The following is a 25,177-nucleotide window of genomic DNA, read 5'->3' on the forward strand; positions in this document are numbered from 1 at the left end:
CAATGATGTAAGGGCTATAGTCAATGAAAAAAGGCTGCTTATAGGAGGTATAAAGAGTCTGGAAGTATAGCTGATAGAGAGGTGTATAAAATGAGACAGAAGGAGGCGAAACAGATAATATATGCTGCTAAAGCCTCAAAAGAGGAAGAAATTGCAAAATCTATAAAGAATGGGGATAAAACCTTCTTCAGATATATTAGTGATAGGAAGAAGAAAAACTGCAGCATCACAAAGCTTAGTACCGGGAATAATACATGGATTGATGGGAATAAGGAGATCGCTGACCATTTCAATAGCTACTTCTGTTCAGTTTTCTCAAAAGACACCTTACAAAATAATACTATAAGGAGATATAGCATTGCTTCCAGCTGTACGGATTCAGCTCCAGTGATCTTAGAAGCCGATGTCTTAGAAGAACTTGAACGATTAAAGATAAATAAGGCAATGGGTCCAGATGGCATCCACCCAAGAGTTCTTAAAGAACTCAGATCTGTCATTGCTACCCCCCTGACTGATTTGTTTAACCAATCCCTGTTAACAGGAGATGTTCCTGAGGATTGGAGAATGGCCAGTGTTGTGCCTATCCACAAGAAGGGCAGTAGAGAAGAAGCTGGTAACTACAGGCCAGTTAGCTTGACATCAGTTGTAGTTAAAATGATGGAGACTCTACTCAAAAAGAGGATAAATCAGCACCTAAAAAACAATAACTTATTGGACCCAAATCTGCATGGCTTTACTGAAGGCAAATCATGTCAGACTAATCTCATTGATTTCTTTGACTATGTCACAAAGGTGTTGGATCAAGGTGGTGCCGTGGGTATTGCCTATCTGGACTTCAGCAAAGCCTTTGATGCGGTTCCACATAAAGAACTGATGGATAAATTAGTGAAGATAGGACTTAATCCCTGGATAGTTCAGTGGATTTCAAGCTGGCTGAAGCATAGACATCAGAGAGTTATTGTTAATGGCGAGTATTCTGAGCAGAGACAGGTTACAAGCGGTGTGCCACAAGGGTCTGTTCTGGGTCCTATTCTTTTTAATATGTTTGTGAGTGACATAGGGGAAGGTCTGGTAGGGAAGGTTTGCCTATTTGCCGATGACTCTAAAGTGTGCAATAGGGTTGATATTCCTGGAGGGGTCTGTAATATGGTAAATGATTTAGCTTTACTAGATAAATGGTCAAAGCAATGGAAACTGCAGTTTAATGTTTCCAAATGTAAAATAATGCACTTGGGGAAAAGGAATCCCCAATCTGAGTATTGCATTGGCAGTTCTGTGTTAGCAAAAACTTCAGAAGAGAAGGATTTAGGGGTAGTGATTTCTGACAGTCTCAAAATGGGTGAGCAGTGTGGTCAGGCGGTAGGAAAAGCAAGTAGAATGCTTGGCTGCATAGCTAGAGGTATAACAAGCAGGAAGAGGGAGATTGTGATCCCCTTATACAGAGCGCTGGTGAGACCACATTTGGAGTACTGTGTTCAGTTCTGGAGACCTCACCTACAAAAAGATATTGACAAAATTGAACGGGTCCAAAGACGGGCTACAAGAATGGTGGAAGGTCTTAAGTATAAAACGTATCAGGCAAGACTAAATGAACTCAATCTGTATAGTCTGGAAGACAGAAGGAAAAGGGGGGACATGATCGAAACATTTAAATATGTTAAAGGGTTAAATAGGGTTCAGGAGGGAAGTGTTTTTAATAGGAAAGTGAACACAAGAACAAGGGGACACAATCTGAAGTTAGTTGGGGGAAAGATCAAAGGCAACATGAGAAAATATTATTTCACTGAAAGAGTAGTAGATCCTTGGAACAAACTTCCAGCAGACGTGGTTGGTAAATCCACAGTAACTGAATTTAAACATGCCTGGGATAAACATATATCCATTGTAAGATAAAATACAGGAAATAGTATTAGGGCAGACTAGATGGACCATGAGGTCTTTTTCTGCCGTCAGTCTTCTATGTTTCTATGTTTCTATGTCATGTAAAAGAGATTTGAATCTGAAGCAAAAATGTAATTTTAAGAAAATGTCTCTACTAGTTGACTCTCCCTAGTTATCACAAAGATAAAGGGAAGGAGGAGGGGGGAAGTGTATTAAGACTTGAAGATGTCTGTTGCTGTAACTTTGCAATTCATACCTTGGCCTTCCTTGTCTGGTCTATCTTGAAGAGCTGACTGTTTGTTAACAAATAGAAAAAAACATTGAATTATCTCACACTTCTTAGGCTGATAATCAGCCATATAATAATTTTCCCAAGTCATTCCTGCTGAGAAATTAACAAGTAAATTATCTGTAAAAATATATTTCTTCTCATCCTCCCTACTCCCCCCATATATGTTATAAATAAAGCATTAAGCATAATTGGTTATTCGGTGAACAGTAGATGTGTGCAATATATACACATCGTATTTTTCAGTGTATAAGACGCACCTTTTTACTTCAAAAAAGTGCATCAAAAACTGGGTGTGTCTTATACATTGAATGCTGCGGGCGGGAGTTGGGTAGTGGTTGGCAGCGGCAGTGGCAGCCTTCCCATGCTTTGCCGGCTGTGCCCTTGGTTGCCGGATGCCCTCGCTTCCCTCCCCACGGGAGACCAGAGGGGATTCCCTTGCTTCCCTCCCCGTGGGAGACCGGGTAGATTTCCTTGCTTCCCTCCCCATGGGAGACCAGGGGGATTTCCTTGTTTCCCTCCCCACGGGAGACCAGGGGGATTTCCTTGCTTCCCTCCCCACTAGCGACCAGGTGAGGGATTCCCTTGCTTCCCTCCTCGTTGGAGATGGGGGGGGAATTCCCTTGCTTCCCTCCCTGTGGGAGACGGGGGGGGATTCCCTTGCTTCCCTCCCCACGGGAGACCGGCAGGTGTTGGCCAAGGAACCCTCTCGGCAGGCCAAAAAGCGGCTCGGGTGAGCATCTCCCTGTCTGAGGAATTCCCTCTGTCCTTCGCTTCAGCATCAGGGAGAACACAAGCGGCATCTGCTTCACTTTCAAAGCCTCCTGTATGACTGATTCTCTCTCTGGGAACCCAGTCCCCCCCCCCAGCCTCGTGCACCCCCATTTCAGCCTGCGCTCCAAAAGCACTTTCCCCTCCGTTTAGGACCTGGCGCTCGTCTCTCGGGGTGGGGAGAAAGGAGCCACAAGCGCTGCCTTCAAGCTCTGTGCACGATGGCCACAGGCGCTTCCTGTATTCTTTGGCCAGGCAAAAGATGCGATGGTGGCGGAGGACACCTGAGAACCTCATATTATAATTTGTTCAATTTATAAAATGTATACCTGTCTCATTAACCAGACATTTTACATTTTGCAACAGTTAACTGCAAAATGAACTTTTGAAGTAACCCCACATCCAAAGTGGGGCTAAGACAAATAAAATAATAAAATGTATAAACCAAACTAAATATCATCCACCATAGCCTCTTCAGAATACGTACTGAAAATAAATTCCATCTATTTTATACTGTTCATGGGATTCACAGATAGTCCCTTGCTTGTATGGAAAATTACTTGAATATAAAGATAATTTACCCTTTCCTTTACATGCAGTTACTGTGTGATGCATGTGCTGGAACAAAAGAGCACTTAATCCCAGATTACTGATGTGACAGAAGCAAGTGCATTAAATACAATTTTGTTCTTTTAAAAAATCAGACTGCAAATCTGAAAAAAATGCCCTTTCTTCTGATGTTGATATAGCATTTCAACAATGTAGGGAATCAAGTTTAATACTCCAGTAGAAGTAAATATATGAAGCTCAAGTTTGTGCTGTGGAGTTATTGGTATTTTTTGAGCTCTGTTTGTGGTAGATGTTTCATTATCCAACTAGGTAACATCACTGTTGTAGGTGGGTGGGTGGGGGTGGGGGCTGGGTTGCTCCTTGATTGCATAGTATACAATAGGTTGCCCTGACAGTTTAGTTACAGGTGTGGTTTTCTTCTTGTTAGTTCCTTGATCAGATTATTATTTTCTGCTTGATTGTTTGTCTGATGTTCATCCTTCCTTGTCTGAGTGTTAGCTGCTGGAGAGGACATATTTTGGTATGTTTGTTCTTTATTTTCTTTTTTATTCTCTATCTTTTATTGTCTCTCGTGAAAATATAGTTTATTTTTATGAGCCCATTGATAGCTGATTTGATTCCCTAGAATTTTTTGGATTTAGCTTGGTCTAGGTGTAACTGGGATTGAATCTATCCATATGTTGAGAGATTAGGGAGTTTATATTTTGTCTTCTGGCTTTTAGGTGTTCATGAATATACAGGGGCTGTTACATAAATGATTTCTTTTTTTTCTTGAGCTACTGGGTCTTTTGGTTTACTTAAGATGTTTGGAAAGCTTTATGGCCTGTGTGCTATGGTTGTAATAATTTGTTGCTGTTTATAAAGTTTTTGACTCTGGTATGCTCATCTTTTTATAACGTGTGTTGTACTGTAGTGAGTTATCAAACACTTTTTGATAAAGTTGGGTGGACATCCATTTTGTTGGAAGATGTTATATTGGAGATCCGTGTCCTTTTTCTGGTATTCTGGATCACTGTATATTTGTATGGGGTTACCTAAGGCTTCCAGGAAAAAAAATCTTGAAAGATGACATCAATCAGTTAAATAGAGTAATAAATAGATTCAATAAATATGCAAAAGGATGCAAAAAGTTTTTTTTTAAATTTGGGGGGAGAGATGCTAATTTGTTGTGTAATTATTTGTCCTATTATTTGTCCAAGGGCTCTATGATGAAAATAGAGCTTATGAATTTAATAAGTTATACTGTACTGAAATTTATGTAAATAGATTTATATTTCAACAGTGCTTATTTGTACCCTTTGACAATCATTATTGATTCTTGATAAATGTATATTTTCTTTTATATACACTGAGAGCATATCCAACATAGAGAAATTCTTTGTGTGTCCAATCACACTTGGACAATAAAGAATTCTGTTCTGTTCTGTTTTATTCTATGGGCATTTTCCTCTGTTCCCTCTCTAATGCACTTCAGATTTGTTTTATTCTTCAAAGTGCTGCAATATATTTAATAGTTGTCGAGTTTAGTTCAAAAAGAAAAAAATAATATATCACTAGAATGACAAAAAAGCAAATATGTGATTAGATGTGATTATCAATTCCAACTAGAATAGGATTGTGCAATTTAATTATCTCATTTTACAAATGATTTTACACACACATAATGAACCTACATAATACCTCTGCCTCCTGTTTTGCCAGAACAACAACACTGTAGTAAATTGGTTAACAATGTGTAAGAAAATTCACCAGATTGGACCCTTGGGTATATAGAAGCTGCATTTAAGTGCAAACCTAACAAGATGGTTGAGAGACATCTTGAGTAAGTTTGTTAATAATGTATTTCTTAAGTCTATCATCCCCTCTAATGAATTGATGCAACTTATGTTGGAAATCAGTTATAGCACCACATTTATTCAAAGGTGTTGAAGTTCCTCATTAATTTATATAATTATAATTGTTTTGCCAACCCTTTGTTCTTTATTAAGATCTCCTATTTCATGAACCATTGCTTCAACAGGGCATTTCTGAAACGATCTAGTACTCTTGTTAAGGAACTTGCTGTTCTTTTTCTTCTCTTTGCCAGATGTATTTGATACCTCTGTTTATGCTCTAATGGATGGAACATTTTCCGACTCATCACCTTTGTCTGAATAGTTGAATTCAGTATTCATCTGCTATCTTAATATTGGGAAACTCAGAACAATTTCAGTAAATTTCCATTCAGATATGAAGCAGATCCAGACATGCTTAAAGCTACTGTGCCATAACCCTTTAAGCTTTTAGGCTTTGTACCCTTCTATCTATAGTATTTTTTCTTGTTTTATAATTATGGTTCCAATACTGTGATCATGATAGTTTGAAATTTTTTTCTGAAGTTTAAACAGTCTGATTTTCTATTTGTACTTATTGCACTGCAACAGCACAGAGGAAAAGTTGCAATTTTGAGCTGATATATTTAATACAGTGTTTTTCTGAAAATAAGAAGGAGTCTTATTTTCTTTTGACTTCCCAAAATAAGCACTTGGCCTTATTTTTGGGAACGTCTTATTTCCACTCCCATGTATCAGAAGTTGGGGGTGGGTGGGAGGAAAGCTGCTTCTCGTACCAGCAGCTTGGTTCGTGGGACAGCTGATCAGCGGGTGACTTCCTACTGCCACCGCAAAGAATCATGGCTGCTCTTGCAGCTGATTGAGGCTGCAAAAGCAGCAGGAAGCCCCGCGCGCCTTGTGCCACCTTTAAGAACAGATGTCAGAATGAGAGGGGGGTTTGGACTTCCAAATTTAGCTTTACTATCTAGCTACAGCAATCAGTGTTCCCTCTAATTTTTTTTTGGGGGGGGCGCAGAAAAGTATAGTGTCTGAGCTGCAGTCCCTTTGGGACTGGGCGGCACAGAAATAATAAACAAACAAACAAACAAACAAACAAACAAACAAACAAACAAATTAAAAAACCACCCTGTTTTGCCTCAGAGAATTTCAAAATAAAATACTGTACTGTGTGTCTATAACAGTGAGCTCATAATAGGGCAACTCTATCAATATCAAAATGCCACTTAAATAGTTGAGCTAGTTTCAAACTGGATTTTGATTTTCTTTCTCTCTTCCTTACTCCCATTCTTTTTCTTTCTCTTTTCCTTCCTCTCTTTTTTCTATCTGTTTCTCTCTCTTCCTCTCTTCCTCTCTCTCTCCTTCCCTCTCACTCTTTCCCTCTCGGCTTCTGGGCAGGTTTGGAAAACTCTGAGTTGATGATGATTTTTAAGTGAGCGATTGCTCACTGCTCAGCTTAGAGGGAACTATGATAGCAATTGCTTGGATTAAAAAATCAATATTGAGAAATAAAAGACTTATGACATTAGAAGGACATGATTTACAGATGGGATGGCACATATTTGTGTCGTATAAGAAACAAAAAACACACGGGTACTTCCAGAGACGTAGTATAAGGAATTCGTTGTTTGCAATTTGGGAAAAATTGAAAAGTAAACACTACATTAAAGTACCTTTTTGGATCTCACCAACAGAAGCCCTGACTCACCTGAGGTGACACAGAATGCTGGACTCGATGGGCTTTGGCCTGATTCAGCATGGCTCTTCTTCTGTTCTTAACATTGTAAGATATAATGATATAATAACACAGACAAAAAAGCTAAAAATTAATGGAAGACTAGATAAACAAGGCATAAAGATAGATTGGTATAGGTATATTTAGTTCCAAGCAGGATAGGACAAAGATTTGAAAACAAAAGATATCAATTTTCAAAAAACAAAATTGAATGAAATTATCTTTGGTTCAAATGAAAATTTGATTTAAAAATTCTACAATTATCTGTTAATAATTGAATTAGAGTTTGAGAAAGTTAAAGATACATTGATTAAGTGGATGAGGAATAAAGATCATACAATAGATATAGATATGTGGTAGCAATTATGGGAGAGAAATTAAAAAATGACAATGTCAACAGCATTTAAAGAAAATATGTACAAGATGTTTGGCATTGGTCACCAGAGAGATTAGCAAAAATGTTTAAGAATAGTTCGATGAAATTTTGGAAATGTGGTTGTGTACCTGGCTCATTTGATCACATGTGGTGTACTTGGATGGAAGCACAAAGATTTTGGAAAGAAATCCAGCATTGGATTGAGAAGATATTGAAAAGAACTATTGAGTTAAAACCAGAGACATTCTTGTTGGGAATTTTATCAGAAAATTTCAATAGAGAAGAAATCTACTTAATTGTTCATATAGTAACAGCGGCTAGAATTGTTTATGCACAAAACTGGAAATTGAATAGGATACCAACAGAAAGAGAAATAATAAGGAAGATTATGGATTGTGCTGAAATGAATAGACTTACTTTAAGACTTAAAGATAAAGAAGATTCGGAATATTATAGAATCTGGGGAAATTTTTTATGAATGGATGGAAGTTAAAAATAACTAAGGTATATGATTTTTTTTTAAAGTGAAGTAAAAGATTGAAAAAATAGTGGCTAGCTACCCAGATGGGAAAAAAGAAATGGTGGCAGCACTAGTTGCTAATGTAACACAAATTTAAGATACTTCTTGTTTTATATTATTTTACATGGGAAAACTATTTTCATTAGGGAATCAGCTAAATGTTGGAGTGAGGGGGATTTTAATTTTTCTTTCTTTCTTTTTCCTTTCCCTTTCTCTGTAAATAATAATGAATATGGATTTTATAGAATGTTAGATATAGAGGATATATTTGGGGGGTTGTTTCCCCCCCCTTTCTCTTTGTTTTTAAAGTTTAGTGCTACTTTTAATGTTGGAGAGATAGAGTTATGGGAGGGGAGCGGGAAGGTAGAAAGCAAAGAAGCTCCTTAAAGCATATTAATGATATGGAAATTTGGCATATCTATACGGTTGGATATTGGTATTGTGTTTTGTTATTTACATATGCTTTATCTTAAGGTGAAGAATTTTTTTTTAAAGTTATACCTGGGAAAAAAAAGAACAATCTTACCTCAATTGACTGCAAAGGCCTAAGTTCTTGGCATGCCCCAGGCTCCGCCTGCCCTGCTTGCTGACCCTGCTGTTGCTGAAATGCTTTTGCCTGTCCTGCTGCTGGCCTCGCAGGGACTCTTCACCATCCTGGCAGTGTTGCTTTTGACCGTCCTGCTAGGCTGCTTCTGCCTGGTATGGGGCAAGTTGTCCCAGATCTACCATGACCTCCAGAGCACAGACCAGCATGGGAGATAGCACCCAGTTGCCAGGGTCCGAAGAGTACTAGGCTTAGCTTGTAGCCCAGCGCAACCAGCACTGAGTAGACCTGTAGCAAGGCGCTCAGCAACCCGAAGGCAGTGGCAAATGAGGCAGTATGGCCTCTGACGAAGAGGCTTTGGCAGGCCAGCAGGGGGTTGTGCTCAGAAGATTGTAGATCTCGCTGACTCACCCCGCACCAGGCAGGAGTAGCACAGCAGGGTAGCCCAGAGCAGTTCTGCCAGGAGGGCGAAGAGCTCCCACAAGGCCAGCAGCAACACAAGCAGTCGCTCATGCCAGTTGTTGCAAGCCAGAGGCGAATGCATCAAAAGTGAAAAGCAGGACTCAGCTCTTTCCTGAAATCTGCGTTCAGCAGCTGCTGGACATGGAGTGGGTGGCACCATGCTTCTGAGTGCTGCAGGGCCTTCCCAGCATGTTTTGGAAAGGAGATAAAAATGAATCCTACAGTATCTTGCTACCGATTTGCAAACCTAGCACAGGCAACAGCAACTGCGCCTTCAACCTTCCAAAAGATGTCAGGATGTAATCTAAATTAGATTTGTTACATTGTCACATTGTTATTATTATTGTTGTGAGCGACCCCGAGTCTGCAGAGAGGGGCGGCATACAAATCTAATAATTTTTTTTTAAATTTATTTATTTATTTATTTATTTAATTTGTATGCCGCCCCTCTCCGTAGACTCGGGGTGGCTCATAACATATAATAAAACAATTCACAACAAATCTAATAAATTAAAAAAATTTAAAAAACCCATTATTAAACTAGACATACACACAGACATACCATATATAAATTGTATAGGCCCGGGGGACGGGGGGAATGCCTCAATTCCCCCATGCCTGACAGCAGAGGTGAGTTTTAAGGAGTTTACGGAAGGCAAGGAGGGTGGGGGCAGTTCTAATCTCCGGGGGGAGCTGGTTCCAGAGAGTCGGGGCCGCCACAGAGAAGGCTCTTCCCCTGGGACCCACCAGACGACATTGTTTAGTCGACGGGACTCGGAGAAGGCCAACTCTGTGGGACCTAATCGGTCGCTGGGATTCGTGCGGCAGAAGGCGGTCCCGGAGATATATATTTATTAATTAATATATTAATTATAATTATTAAATAACATAATACCAGTGGCAGTAAATGCTTCCCGAAAGGGAGGCAACAGACCGGAAGGGCACCTGGACTTGCAGCACTTTGTTTTGATTCAGGCACTGCTGTGAACTTGATAGGAACTCTTTCTTGTGTTCAGGTAGCCTCCTTTCCTTGGGGTTTCAGCATAAATCACCATGGTTTCAGCATAAATCTTCCCCAGGGAAAGGAGGATCAGTGGGAAAATGGGGCATGGGGGCATTTGGTTGGGTGAGCTACCACTTCAGCAGACAGCAGCATGGTGGCATCTCTGCACATCCCTACAGGTGTCTCTGTAGTGGGACAGAAAATTAGAAGAGAGAGGAGAGATCGCCCCTTCCTCCTTTGCACTCTAAAAATTGCCTTGCACCAGACTGGAGCAGTTGGGTGGAGGAGGAAGGCGCTATCTCCCCTTCCCTCCTCCATCCCACTGCAGAGCCACCACTGAGTTCTTGCCCACCAAAGCTGCAGGGCGGCCAAGACCAGCGTGTCCAGGAAGGCGAAGAGCCTTTAAGGGTGGTGGTGGGGACACAGAGCTACAACCATTAGACTGGTGAGTCCAATGATGAGCAAGGCTGCAGCAGCGGTGGGACATGTCAAGACAACGCTGGTCAGCCGCTCACCAGCAGGCCACTCTCCTAGCTGGCTGTGGCCACAAGTGGCACCAGCAGGCAACAAAGTACACATGAGGTGCAAAGAACAGGGAGGCGATGGGACATCCCGTCGCAGTGGCATGGCCAGGCCAACAGCATGGTCAGAGTCGTGGGATGCATGGCTGGAAGCTCATGAACGGCCGCAGTGGTGAATGGCTGACAAGTGGCTATGTTGCGCTGCTGCCAGATCGGGACTTGACAAGGTTGCCTGGTGCTGCAGCAGGGCTGAGACTGGCAAGAATGTGCAAGAAACACCTCCAGGCGCCCAAGAGAGATACTGTAGAATGAGAGGCAGCATCCCGCAGGTTCTGTTCCCTGAATGGAGACCGCCGGCCGCTCAATCGGGCCGGCAGGGAACAGAATGGAGCGTTCCGCGGCGGGGCTGGGGGAGCCGAGCCCAGCCCCGTGACATTCGCTTTCCTGCCACCCGCAGCTGAGTGATCGTGGGCTCCTTCGCAACCTCAGAGAGCTTCCTGGTTTTCGTGAGCTTTCATGCCCAGGAAGCTCTCCGAGGTTGCGAAGGTTACATCTTCCGCTGCCAGCCAGGCCATGCTGGCGGCAGCGGAACAATCGCTGGCTGTCAACTTTTCTTTTTAAAACTGGGCAGGAGCTGACTTGCCTCCCCAGTGCTAAAAAGAAAAGTTGACAGCCAGCGCTGCGAAACCGCCGAAACCGGAAGGGGCGAGGTGGGGGAGAACGGGAGGCTCAGCATTCCGTCAGCCGCAGCGCTGGCTGTCAACTTTTCTTTTTAAAACTGGGCAGGAGCTGACTTGCCTCCCCAGTGCTAAAAAGAAAAGTTGACAGCCAGCGCTGCGACTGACGGAATGCTGAGCCTCCCGTTCTCCCCCACCTCGCCCCTTCCGGTTTCGGCGTTCGGCAACGGAGTCCGGCGCTGGGGCCATGCGGGGCCGCTCATCCAGGGGGGCGTGGACTGGCAAGCGGCAAGCGGCAAGTGATCTGGCGGGAAGACCAAGGGAAGGTTCCTTCAGCCGCCCAACACCTGATCCGCTCCGCAGCGCGGCAGCAGTGAGGAGCCGAAGATGGGGTTTCCCCTTTGCCTTTACCCCATCTTTGGCTCCTCGCTGCTTCCGCGCTGCGGAGCAGATCAGCTGTTGGGCGGCTGAAGGAATCTTCCCTTGGTCTTCCCCGCCGCCCACACGCAAACTCCACCATCTGCGCATGTGCGGCCATGAAAAAAATGGTGCACATGCGCAGATGGTGGTTTTACTTCCGCATCCAGTATAACGCGGAAATCGGTTAGCGCGGGAGGTCTTGGAACGTAACCCCCGCGCTAATCGAGAGATCACTGTATATAAAACAATAAAATTTACAAAAGGACTTACAAAACAGTTCATTTAGTGACCGTTCAAAGTTACAATGGCATTAAAAAAAGTGGCTTCCGATCAGTTTTTACACAATGACTGTTGCAGCGCCACCATGGTCACATGATCAAAGTTCAGACACTTGGTAACTGACTCATATTTATGACGGTTGCACTGTCCTTGTGGGCAGTGTCCTTGTGACAAGCAAATCCAATGGGTCACATCAATGATGTTACTAACTTAACAACACCAGTGATTTACATAACTATGGCAAGAAAGGTAGGAAAATGGGGCAAAAGTCATTTGTCTCACTTAGAAACATCAATTTTTGGTTCAATTGTCATCATACATTTTGGGCTACCTGTTTATTTATGTGAACTTCTAAGAGACATTGGCCCCTGTATTTTTCAAAGAATATCCTTACTTGGCTTTCAAATGATTAATGTTTGTTTCCATTGTAAGATTAGTTGCTGATCACTCAACTGCATTAACATTCTCTTTCTTTCTTTTTCCTTTCATGGCTAAATGTTATTTAACTAATAATATTTAATTTAGAATCCCTTTGTCGTTTCTGTGATTATTTATACTCATTTGTACACATTTCTATTATTATTTTAACACAATGCCTGAAGAATGTTCCCAATTTTATATTGATTGGTCTTATTTACAGTACACTGTCAAATGCTTTAAGGGCAGTATTGTTGTTTTATCAGACAATGTGATGGAGAGCTGGACAGTTTATTTGATTGCTGGTTTGTGGTTTTTAAGCTTAATATAGAAATCTAGTTTCCAAGACAGTTTTCTTTTGCACATGCTGTATGTAGTAGGTGCTATCTTTAGAAAAGTTCTTTATCTTGCAGCGCCAGTACAGAAGGGCTAATGAGGATTTCCTTTTCTGAGGACTTGTAATGCTGAGGATTTCTGAAATAAGATTTATAGGCTTCTCGGGGATAAGGCTTGCTAGAACTAGAGGTCAATAGTGTCTGTGCTGTTTGTAGTTTATGATGCCTAGTCCAGGTGTAAATAGATCAGGAAGTTGGGAACATTTATTTGTAAGAAAGGAGCTTGCAATTTTTGTAGAATTCTATTGCAAAAAATTAAAGAGTTTCCTTGCTAATTCACAATTCATAATCATATTTAGCATCCTCATGTAGCTAACATTAACACAAAGTATTGTGTACAATGCTTTCATGCTTGATGCTAAGATGGCACCAATTTTTTAAATATCAAGAGGGTAGTGAAAATAGCCTTTGGAATTGATATAGAAGTAGGAGAAGCAATTTAAAGGGGTGTCAGAATTACACGCTGGCATTCGCTGGCTGGGGAATTCTGGGAGCTGAAGTCCAGATCTCTTCAAGTTGCCAAGGTTGGGAAACACTGTTCTAGTGGACAGGCATAGAACCAGAGACCCTTCAATAAAGATAAACATTCCGTTTTTCATGACAAGTGGAATCTGAGATAGGCAATAAGCATTTCAGGCTGGCGCATACTTGTTGGAGCAACTTGCTTCTCTTGTTTCACAGCATTTGGAAATTAGAAAGATGCTAAACTGTACACAGTGAGAGATGATCAATTAGGAGAAAGAGGTAGGGCAGAACCTAAGCTGAATTTTCAGATTTAAAAATGGTGATCAAAGAAAAAAAAACGTATCAAGCTACATCCATCTCATCCCCTTCTGCCTATTAAATATTAAGATAAGAACGTTGACTTTAATATAGCAAATACAAAAGATTAAGCAGAATGAAATGCTGTTCTAAAGATTTAAAACTGTATAAAAAGGAACTGTTTTCTTTCAAAAGTCATCAGTGTCATGCTTTGTAAACCACTTTGGGTGAGAGAAAAATAATTATTTGATAACAAATCCAGTTTGGTGTTCCAATTAACATTATTATTGCTAATTGATGAGTCTGTTGCAATATATTTGGTAGAGATTTTTTGGTATGTGTCATAGTGACAAGAACTCCATTGTTTTGAAAAGAGTATATATCAGTGATACCGAACCTTTTTTTGCTCGGGTGCCAAAAAGGTGTTTGTGCCCACACTCATAATGCAATGCCCTCCTCCCACTCATGTCCGTGCTGCTCCCCCCTCCCCAGTATAATATGCACAGGCCTTATTGAAGCCTCCAGACTTCCGGGAGGCCTGTTGGACCATTTTTCACCCACCCCAGGCTTCAGGAAATGGGCCCACATGCGCGCTGGACCTGACACAGGGCAACACTTCGCGTGCCTTCAGATATGGCTCCACAAGCCACTTGTGGTAGGTGTACCTTAGGTTTGTCATCACAGGTATATATTATTTAATAATCTGTAAAAAACAGATACAGGATTTATCTTGCCTATTTTAAACCCTAAACCAGGGGTCCCCAAACTTGGCAACTTTAAGACTTGTGGACTTCAACTCCCAGAATTCCCCAGCCAGCATACCTCTGTTCTAAACATATATCTCAATAATGCTTTTAAATCTTCATTGCAATGACTCATTGCATGATAAACAGATAAACATTTGAAGTGTTTTTATTGTTTCACACTTAGCCTAAATTAATGTCTAAACACACATTTACTAATTTTTCTTAAGGGCTTTCTTTCTGTGATAGCCATAAATTTGCAGAAAGGTAGATAATTGCTTCCCTCTATTATTTTGATTTTTTAATGATTCAAGTTGAAAGTCTGACTTGCATGAGAGTTTTTACATAAATTGAAAGTATAATTAAGTTACCAGCCATAGTTGCCCCCATATCATATGCAACTTTTAGTTCTTTTTAAAAAGTTTTTAATTTTTTCTTTACACATCAAGTATTTACATCACCATAGACAAAACATAATAAAATATTAGTAGTAGATCCTTGGAACAAACTTCCAGCAGACGTGGTTGGTAAATCCACAGTAACTGAATTTAAACATGCCTGGGATAAACATATATCCATCCCAAGATAAAATACAGGAAATAGTATAAGGGCAGACTAGATGGACCATGAGGTCTTTTTCTGCTGTCAGTCTTCTATGTTTCTATGTTTCTAAATATCTCCACAAATACAATGATTGGCTTCAATCTATACTAATACTGCAGCATTTAGTTCAGTGGTCCTCAATCTTTCCAGCTTGGTGACCTGGCCTGCTGCGGCATGGGCGGGAGGTGGGTTTGGGTGGAGATATGTAAGTAGCAGACATGAGAGCCCAGCTCCATTCATATAAGCAGCACCATGCACTCTCCACTCACATGAATGTGGGTGAGCGGAGGTGCTTGCACTTATGTGTGAAGCTCCATTCACTTCTTGCCTGCCACTTGTGTGACTGGAGGTTCACATGCATCCTTGCCCATTTCTCCTGTAACCTGCTTTTGAACAGGCCATGGTCCGGCACTGGCCCTGGTCCCAGGGTTGGGGACCCCTGATTTAGATTATGCTTCCAATGTAGCCCAATACTAACAAGCAGTCTTCGGCTATTCCATGGAAGGCCAGATCCTCATTTAGAGTCTGCTTTGCAAGCCAGGATCCCATCAATTGGAAGGTACATAAAATAATATTTGGATACATATGATAGAAAAAAAGGAGGAATTAATAGTGGATTATGCAATTGAGGGGGTAAAAGAGTGAAAAATAATAGAACATGGAATTAGATTTTAATAATTGCTTACTGTATTTGTTTGATTATGTACTTTCTTATAACTTGCCCTGTATTCTTAAATACTTCAGAGTTGATTCATACAAAAAATACCAAAAAAAAGATGAAATTAAAAAATATTTTAAAATGCATCACTTGCAGTTCATGCACATCACTAGGAAATCTGTGTAACAGTGTAATTTAACAAATTAAGGCCCCAACATAAAAATCTATCTTGTGCGTAAAACATCCAGCCTCAAGTCGTCTAATTACCCCATACAGTGGCTGATGGACCCTGTAGTACTCCATAGCAGGAATGCTATTTGTCTAAATAGAATTATCCCAGCTTCCTCCTTTGGGCCTGTTCTTTTATAAGGTGAAATATCTGTCTATATTTACAGATCATCATAACTGGATCTCTCACATGCAAGACTAGGGAACAAATATGTTATTATTGAATTTGTCATTAAAATGTGTGCTTTAATTGTCCCTTGATAGGTGATGGGGTCCCACGGGAAAGTAGCCCATTCATCAATAATTCAAGTTTGGAGAGAGGAAGACTCTATGAAGGAAAAAATATGGCGCTCTTTGAGGTAATATTAATGATTAATTTCAACAAATCCTTGTTACTGCTAATCTTTTTCAAGTGCACTAGTTGTTTGTTTAAAACCCATTAAGACGGATGACTGAGTCAGCCACTTTCTGGTCACCTTACTAATTCTCTGTACCAGCAATGCACAATCACCAATGATTCAGACAACATTCTCTAAGACTTCTAACTGACACAAATGAAAGTGAGAAATGTTCACATCCTGCATTTTAATTTTTGCTAATGCTAGAAAGTAATGGAACAAACCCCCACAATTATTTACCTATTTCATCTATTCTATTTCCTTTTCACCCAATAAAAGAAGAGAGAAACAGATTTCTTTGAAAAGCTTTGTTTTCTACTGGGTTAAAAGAACATAATCTCGTGGTCCGAAGAAATAAGGAACATTACTTGCTAGCCGTCTACTATTTCTCACCAGCAAATAAGTGCATAGGATTTGACAGCTGACAATTTTTAAAAAACTTTAAAAATTATTCCGATTTATCTGCATAACATTACTTTCTAACAGTTATAAAATTTATTTTTCTTTTATTACAGCTGTGTGGCATACATTAATCAAAACAAAAATGTGGTTTCCTCAGTCAGTTGGTATACAAAATTTACTTTTTGTTGGTTATTTTTGATTAATTGGCTGTGATTATTTTTGAGCTAAAATGTCTTTTTCTCTTACCTATTACTATGTTCCAAAATTTCAACAGGAAGAAATGGATAGCAACCCCATGGTATCATCTCTTCTTAACAAATTAGCCAATTATACCAATGTTACTCAGGGAGTGGTAGAGCATGAAGAAGATGAAGATGCCAAGCGGAAGGAAATTAAGGTACAAAATGCACCCCCATTCATCATAGTTTCCATGAGTTGGATAAAGTGATGGCCATGAATATTAATATTAATTCCTGACCATTGAACCCTAGAAATTTTGATGGTTGTCTTTTGTCATATTACGGTCACATAAGCTAAGAACTATGTAAGAAAGATTTGTGCAACAGAACCTTCTTTCAAAGAAATAACGTGTATAAATTGTAGTACGCACATAAACATTTTTAACACTAAGATTTTGCTAAGAGTTCAGTAATTTTCAATTTTGCTTAAAAAAATTAGGGAAGAGTATCATTGAATTAGAGCAACTAGGGTAACAGCACAGAAAATAATGAAAATCACAAAGCGAATGTGAAAGAACATAAAACTGTGTGTTATCTAGATGCTGTGGGATATACACATGCCAGGGCTATAAAACTTGATTTCATTGAGAGCCACATCAGTATTGTGTTAACCTCAGCGGGACAGGGGTTGGCTATAGTGGGCGTTTGATTCAGGTTCAAGATGCATTTTTTTCTCTTTGCATTTAAACAGACAAAGGGAGATATACTTTTTGGCACAAATAGTCTCAATTTCATAATGTAGAGATTAAAGACATATAGAATCCCCAGCTGCTATGGGGCTTGAATGTCTTCTATAGCAGTGTTTCCCAACCTTGGCAACTTGAAGATATTTGAACATACGCTGGCTGGGAAATTCTGGGAGTTGAAGTCCAAATATCTTCAAGTTGCCAAGGTTGGGAAACACTGTTCTATAGGACCAACACATAAATGAACTGACAATTTCTCCAAATGTCTCTTAAAGCTGTTTGTACAATAGTCTATCAGTTTTTGTTCCTACTTCTGAAACAGCTCTAGAAGAAGACTTAATATTAGAAATAATTTACAAAAATTATAAACCACCCAATTCTCAATGACCTGGATGACTCACAACAATCAAATTTACAATTAAATCAATCACATGTAAAAGATTAAGATAAAAGATGACAAACTCAGTGATCCGAGGGGGCTTTCTCATCCAAGACATGAGTGAAGAGTCAGATATTTTTGGCTCTTCAAACAACAGCCATCTAGATCTTGGAGAGTACCTAGTTCTAGTTGGCAGATGCTGCTGAAGAGAAAGTGAAAAAGGATCTGACTCCAGAAGCACTCTGCCAGACAAAAATGGGCCGTGGGGGGGTGTATCCCCCCCATGATCTGTTTTCAGTCTCCTGCAGCACCCTGCCGGCCAAAAATGAGTCATGGGGGCTCATGGCCCCCTGCAGCCCATTTTCAGCCAGCAGAGAACTGCAGGAGGCTATGAAGCAGATGTGAAATTTACTTACCTTCCCTACTGGTTCACAAATGTCATCTGCACATGTGCAAAGCATTCTGTGCATGCACAGATCACGGAAATCGTCACAAAAAAGGACATTATGACATCCAAACGGTCAGCCCCACTGTATTGCATAGCCAGATAAATCCAGCTGAATTTCAACCCTGCTGTGGAAGCCAAAAATAGGCCGTTGGAGGGGGGGGGGGCGCACATGCACCACCGTGGCCCATTTTAGCCGGCAGAGGCACTGCAGGACAGTCCTTTTCCAGGCCGAACTCACAGACCAGATTTGAGCAACCTTGAGTTTGAACTCCTGCTTTATGCTATACACTATTCCAGAGCACCTGGCATAACAAATAAAACAAGAGATAATGAAAAAGAAAAAGAAAAAGTAAAAACATCTGAGTAGAATGTATATGTAATTTTTATGAGAAATACAAAACAATTTCTATTTTGTGGCCTTTTATAGTCTTTTTTGCAAAAAGATTATCTCAATCAATTATACGCGTTATCTGTTTCTTAGGCTCCACGTATGGGCACTTTCATTGGTGTATATTTACCCTGTCTACAAAACATTTTGGGAGTTATTCTATTTCTGCGACTGACATGGATTGTGGGAACAGCCGGGGTTCTCGAATCATTCATTATTGTATTCATATGCTGTGCTGGTGTAAGTATAATATATGCTTTCTTTGATATTTGCTGAATAGTATTCTGCATTCTAATAATTTTTCTGTCTTGAAAATTTTACAAATAGCTCGAAAGGCAATTCATAGCAAGTAAGGCTTGTAGTAATGGAAGTGCACTGTTCTGTTCCTATGTAGCCATATTTCTTAGAAGCGACACTATTGACAGTTTAAAACAGTATCAAGTGTATGAAATCCATGTATTTGTTTTGTTTATCTCTTGAATGAAAAACATCCCTCAGTTTTAGATCAGCAAATCTCATGAGTAAACCCTCTTGTGAACTTAAAGCAGAACTTAGTCCAAATGTAGTAGATGTTTAAGAACAGAAAGTTGGGAGCTGCTTGATGAAAAAAATAAATAAACAAGGATATTCTGAAGTAGATAGCACAGAATTTCCTCTGACTCACAGTAGTTCTATTTGCTAAAATAGTGGCCCTGAGTTTCTTGAGCCACATATGAAAGTTATAAACAGAGATTTGATTAGAAGCACTCGTACCTACACATTTCTAATCAGTAGAAGTATCCTAGAGACCTCTGGTCCACCCCAATAAATAATTATGGAAGCAATATTTATTCTACATATTTCAGATATGATATCTGAAATACCAAGGAGCCCTGGTGGCGCAGTAGTTAGAATGCAGTATTGCAGGAAAACTGCCCACAGCCTCGAGTTCAATCCTGATGGGGCTCAAGATTCACTCAGCCTTCCATTGTTCCAAGGTCAGTAAAACGAGGACCCAGATTATTGGGGGCAATATGCTGATATTGTAAACCAGATATAGTGGAGTGGTGTCAAAGTGGTGACCTGCGGGCCAGATGCATCATGCACAAGCCATGTTTACCCCAGCTTCACAAAGGGAAAAAATGTTGCAAAACAACATGTGCCGGCAGTGTTACACAGGGAATTTAACACCCATGATCTAGTGGATAAAAACAGTTGTGTTTAAATAGTAAATATTTAAAACTATAATTATAATATTGTATCAGATTTTAAAATAATGTTCAATTTCCCCCCAAATGCATTTCCATTCTAGGACTAGAAATAATTTAAAATAATATTTTCCAAAAATCTGCTGAAAATTGTCTAGCAAGTTTACGTGTTAATAAATTGTTAGGGTTTTTAAACTTTTTTTTTACTTCTTGCCTAGAAGGAAACATAACATTATACCAATTACTTTTAAATTTTATTAGGATTTTGTAATGTACTTGAATTTCATTTATTTATAAATTCAGTATATATTCAGAATATATAATAATTGTTAATCTGCTTAACTTGCATTAAGATCATGAATCTTTAATTTTTCTCTCTAATTTTACCTTTTATATTGACACTGTAAAAGTGAAAGCCTTGTTTTCTTTGGATGGAATTCATCCACAGAGATAATAAATAGGACATGAAGACAAAGGAAACTCTTTCTCAACAGCTGATTGACTTGATTTATTTCCAATTGTTCTTGCTTCAAATAGCAACATTTGTTAGCGGCTTATAGACTGTGAGTTATTTCCAGTGTTGAGAGCCAATAGATACCGGTAGTGCATAATTTAGGCTAAACCTGCAAATAGGTCACCTTCAGAATTAAATTTCTATGCCGTTCAATTCCAAAATTATTCTGGGCAGCTTCACAAAGTTAAACGAATAGCATTTCATAAAAATAGAATACATAAAAGCAATCTCCATATGAGGATACAGAAAGCCCATCTTAAAAAATATTTCTCATGGCCATGGTAAGGGGACGTGGGGGAACGAAAGCAGCTGCAACAACGAAAAGGCCAGCCAGATAATACTGCTTTGCCAGTGGGTCCAAACCAGGCTGACCATATCAAGCTGGAATGCATAAGATGAGCACACAATATAGGAGACAAGCAGGCTCTTAAAAATAGCAAGGGCTTCATGTGTATCAGCCCTTCAAGTAGGCCAGATCAGAAAACGGAAGACTACTGGAATTATAAACGTCTGTGGAGATTCTCAGTCATCCAGGTTCTTGTTGTCCCAAAGGTACTTTTTCAGGAATCAACTGGACTTCCTTGTTTTTTCTTTGAAGATGTTTTATTTGTCATTCGAAGCAAAATGTCTTCATGGAGAAAGCGAAAAAGTCCAGTTGCCCCCCTGAAAAGTACTTTTGGGACTACTGGAATTCTTCTTTATTGTTGCAAGATATAATAAAATATTGAAAACCTAGTCTCCCCTCTTATATTAGGAGAATCAAGATGTGGCAATCTTGAGTTTCTTTCTCACTCCCCCTCCTCCCTTTCCAGGATAACCTGGTATGGTTGTTGAATACCTAATTCAAGGTCCTCTCCATCCACCTTGAATTAAAGTCAGAAGCTGTTCTGTCTGGGTCCCCCCAGACGTCAACACCAACTAAGAGTAGCCAGAAACGCTGGTAAAAAGCAAAGTCCTTTTATATCTTTGAAAACAAACACAGATAACAAAAACTGTTCTTACAAACTGGAATGCTATGAAGCTTCACAGAAGAGTCACGACAGCCAGACAATACAACAGGCTTCTTGCTGGCACACACACCACTGTAGATAATAAAACCCACGCCTCCCCCAGGTTTTCAGCCTTCGAGGCCACAAGCCAGAATCAGAGACGCCAAGGATCAAAGCACAGGACTCCCAAAAGATAACTCTCCACAATACAGGAAGGGCGGGCCTTCCTTTTCAACCTTTCTGAGGAGAACCACACCCAAACCCAGCTGTTGCCTATTAGGGATGGAAATATCTGGCTAATTGTCCCCTTCGTTGTGCGGCCCTTCTCTGCCTCATATCGATGATGGCTTGTGCGTTCTCATCTAAGGATTCCAGGCTACTCGCTGGGGAGAGCTCCCCCCCGGGGGTCTCAGGCTGTTCCCCCTCCTCCTCGTTCTGACATTCCTCTTCCCCGTCTGCCTGGTCCTCCTCCTCCTCCTGTTCCTCGTCCTCCCCCTCTGAGCATGGATCCGGCAGAGTTCCAGCCGTTCCCTGAGGAGCCTCAGGCTGAAGCACAACAGAAGCTAGTTTGTATCCAATGTAATTCACACGGCAGGGTTATGATATAGGCTTGATGGGGCTTGTCCATCTCTGGTTGTGCTGCTCTGGTTATTCAGCAATAGCTTCCCAGTGACCTTCAAGGTGAAATCCATTGCACTAGAAAGCATTGTAATTGCCCATCCACAAGATAACTAAGGTATGAAAAATTCTACTATTGTTCATTTTTTTGTACATTTTTACATATAAAGATTTGAACACGATTTTCTTGTTAGAAGGCAATGCTTGTTTTAAGCTTTGTGATGCAAATCTTGATATTCATCTTGCGGCAAAATGTTTCTCAGTGTGCCTTTATCAGGTTCCGATAGAGTAAGAAAGAGTCCACATGCAATCCTGGCTTGTAATCAGATCTTTACTTCTCCAGCACAAACTGATGACCACTAGCAATAGCAAAGTGTAATCTTGGTCAGAGCTGCCTACTCTGTGCTCCCCACCACCTTTATGCTACCCATGCCACACCCTGGTCTATAGCCAATTCATCCGCCAGGCTTGTGATCAAGTGTCGCCTAGCCTCTAGCTGGCCGTGTCATCCTTCTTGGCTACTCCCAAGCATTGCAGGGCTTTCTGAAATCATCAGTAGTTGTTCAGGCTTTCCTAGATCAGAGCTACGTTACTACATTAGTTTCTCTTTACCTACTCTGTGATTCAAAATGAAGGAACAGTTACAGTCTATATAAATAACAAGAAGGGAGAAGACATAAATAATGTATAGTATTTCTTCTTCTCATAACATCGATAGAGAGACTGAGCCCTTTCCAGAAAAATAGTCAATAACATTTTTAAAAAACGTTACTATAAAAAGTATTCCTGGATGTTGTCGTCACATGGATCTTGCTGTCTTGGTGAAGAATGTACATTTCTACTGCTCTATATTATTCTATGTATATGATTTTTGCTTTTTGTAAAATTGAGTATTGTTTTCCACTGTGCAGCTTGGAGAATAAAATAGGAATAGAATAGAATAGGATAGAATAGAATAGAATTCTTTATTGGCCAAGTGTGATTGGACACACAAGGTATTTGTCTTTGGTGCATATGGTCTCAGCGTATATTAAAAAAAACAAGATACATTTGTCAAGAATCATAAGGTACAACATTTAATGATTGTTGTTAATCCTTGCTTATCAAGGTTGTGCACACAGAGAAATGTTTATATTGATATTAGTTGTGAATAACTACTCAGTCACACACAGATATACTAACTTGAATTAAAGTTTACTTTGAGAAATAGCACGTTCCTATAAACAGTGCAAAATCATACACATAATAGTCAGAGTAAAAGTCCGAATATATTAAGTACATAGTCTTTCTTACCAGTTTTCTTTGTCATAATCAGTAAAAAAAGATATCAAGCCTAGACACCTCTTAGCTATACTGTAATATAAAACTACAATATAGAGAAATTGCAGAAAAAATGCAGAGCATACCTAACAGTTAGTACCCATTAACAGTGAGTAGCCAGACAAAGAGAAACAAAGAGGGTGACTCAAAGAAATAAGTTATAAACTCTAGCTCCCTTTTGTGGCAGTCTGTAAAACTTGCAGCCAATATACAGCGTTCCCTCGATTTTCGCGGGTTCGAACTTCGCGAAAAGTCTATACCACGGTTTTTCAAAAATATTAATTAAAAAATACTTTGTGGGTTTTTTCCCTATACCACGTTTTTTCCTGCCCGGTGACGTCAAATGTCATCGCCAAACTTTCACCTGCCTTTAATAAATAGTTTTTTAAATAAACTTTAATAAATAAACATGGTGAGCAATGATCTAAATGGTTGCTAAGGGAATGGGAAATTGCACTTTAGGGGTTTAAAGTGTTATGGGATGGCTTGTGATATTGTTCATAGCCAAAAATAGTGTATTTACTTCCGCATCTCTACTTCGCGGAAATTCGACTTTTGCGGGTGGTCTCGGAACGCATCCCCCGCGAACATCGAGGGAACACTGTATTGCCAATCCAACAATTATGGACAACAATTGTCATAGGGTACAAATAAGCAAATCGGGAAACAATATTAATATAAATCATAAGGATACAAGCAACAAGTTACAGTCATGCAATTATAAGTGGGAGGAGATGGGTGATAGGGATGATGAAAAAACTAATAGTAATGCAGCCATAGTGAATAGTTTGAGGGAATTATTTGTTTAACAGAGTGATGGTGTTCAGGAAAAAGCTGTTCTTGTGTCTAGTTGTTCTGCTGTGCAGTGCTCAATAGCCTCGTTTTGAGGATAGGAGTTGAAACAATTTATGTCCAGGATGCAAGGGGTCAGTAAATATTTTCATGACCCTCTTTTTTATTTGTGCAGTATACAGGTCTTAAATGGCGCACAGGTTGGCAGTGATTGTTTTTTCTGCAGCTCTGATTATCCTCTGAAGTCTGTGTCTGTCTTGTTGTGTTGCAGAACCAAACCAGACAGTTATAGAGGTGCAGATGACAATATTTTCTCTGTAGAACTGTATCAGCAGCTCCTTGGGCAGTTTGCGCTTCCTGAGTTGGCAATATACTTTGTTGTGCTTTTTTATGACGTTTTTGATGATAGGTGACCATTTTATATCATCAGATATGAAAGAACCTAGAAATTTGAAGATCTCTACTGTTGATACTGTGTTGTCTAGAGAATTTCTCCTAAAGTCTACCACCATGTCTATGGTTTTGAGTGTATTCAGTTTCATATTGTTCTGGTCATACCACGAGGCTACTTGTTCAACCTCCAGCCTGTGTACAGTTTCATCGTTGTCTCAAATGAGACCAATCACTGTGACTTCATCTGTTAAACTTCAGTAGTTTAACAGATGGCTCGTTTGAGATGCAGTCATTGGTATATAGAGATAAGAGAAGTGAATCCTTTTATATCTTGCAGTGTCATAATTCTTTACTTCTTAATAACATTATTATCATTTGTTTTTGTAGACTATGCTGACTGCAATATCAATGAGTGCAATAGCAACGAATGGTGTAGTTCCAGGTAATAACAAAATACAATTGTGTCTTGAAATATTTCATGTACTTTATAAACTAGTCCTCCATTACTGGTGAAATATTGATCACTGTGAGACTTATGGAAGTTAAGGAGGGAGAAATTGCTTAATATATAATGTAAGAAAATTGTGTTTGTGAGAAAACACAAAAAATGAAAACTTGGCCTGATTTATTCCCGTTCTTGTGTGTTTTGCTTATGGAAGTTAAGGAGGGAGAAATTGCTTAATATATAATGTAAGAAAATTGTGTTTGTGAGAAAACACAAAAAATGAAAACTTGGCCTGA

At 39.8% G+C, this 25,177-nt stretch overlaps 1 protein-coding gene across 3 annotated transcripts in view; it reads left to right on the forward strand.

Annotated features, from left to right (window-relative positions):
- The window catches only part of SLC12A7 (solute carrier family 12 member 7), a 130,562-nt gene that overhangs the window by 37,759 nt on the left and 67,626 nt on the right, over positions 1-25,177 (forward strand). For all 3 annotated transcript variants that reach the window (XM_070747049.1, XM_070747050.1, XM_070747048.1), the window contains exons 2-5: positions 15,948-16,042; positions 16,758-16,880; positions 18,717-18,863; positions 24,824-24,878. In XM_070747049.1, the coding sequence (XP_070603150.1) occupies positions 15,948-16,042; positions 16,758-16,880; positions 18,717-18,863; positions 24,824-24,878 (420 nt within the window). The remainder of the gene's footprint in view (positions 1-15,947; positions 16,043-16,757; positions 16,881-18,716; positions 18,864-24,823; positions 24,879-25,177) is intronic.

This window comes from Erythrolamprus reginae, chromosome 3 (assembly GCF_031021105.1).
Source record: "Erythrolamprus reginae isolate rEryReg1 chromosome 3, rEryReg1.hap1, whole genome shotgun sequence".
NCBI classification, from domain to species: domain Eukaryota; kingdom Metazoa; phylum Chordata; class Lepidosauria; order Squamata; family Dipsadidae; genus Erythrolamprus; species Erythrolamprus reginae.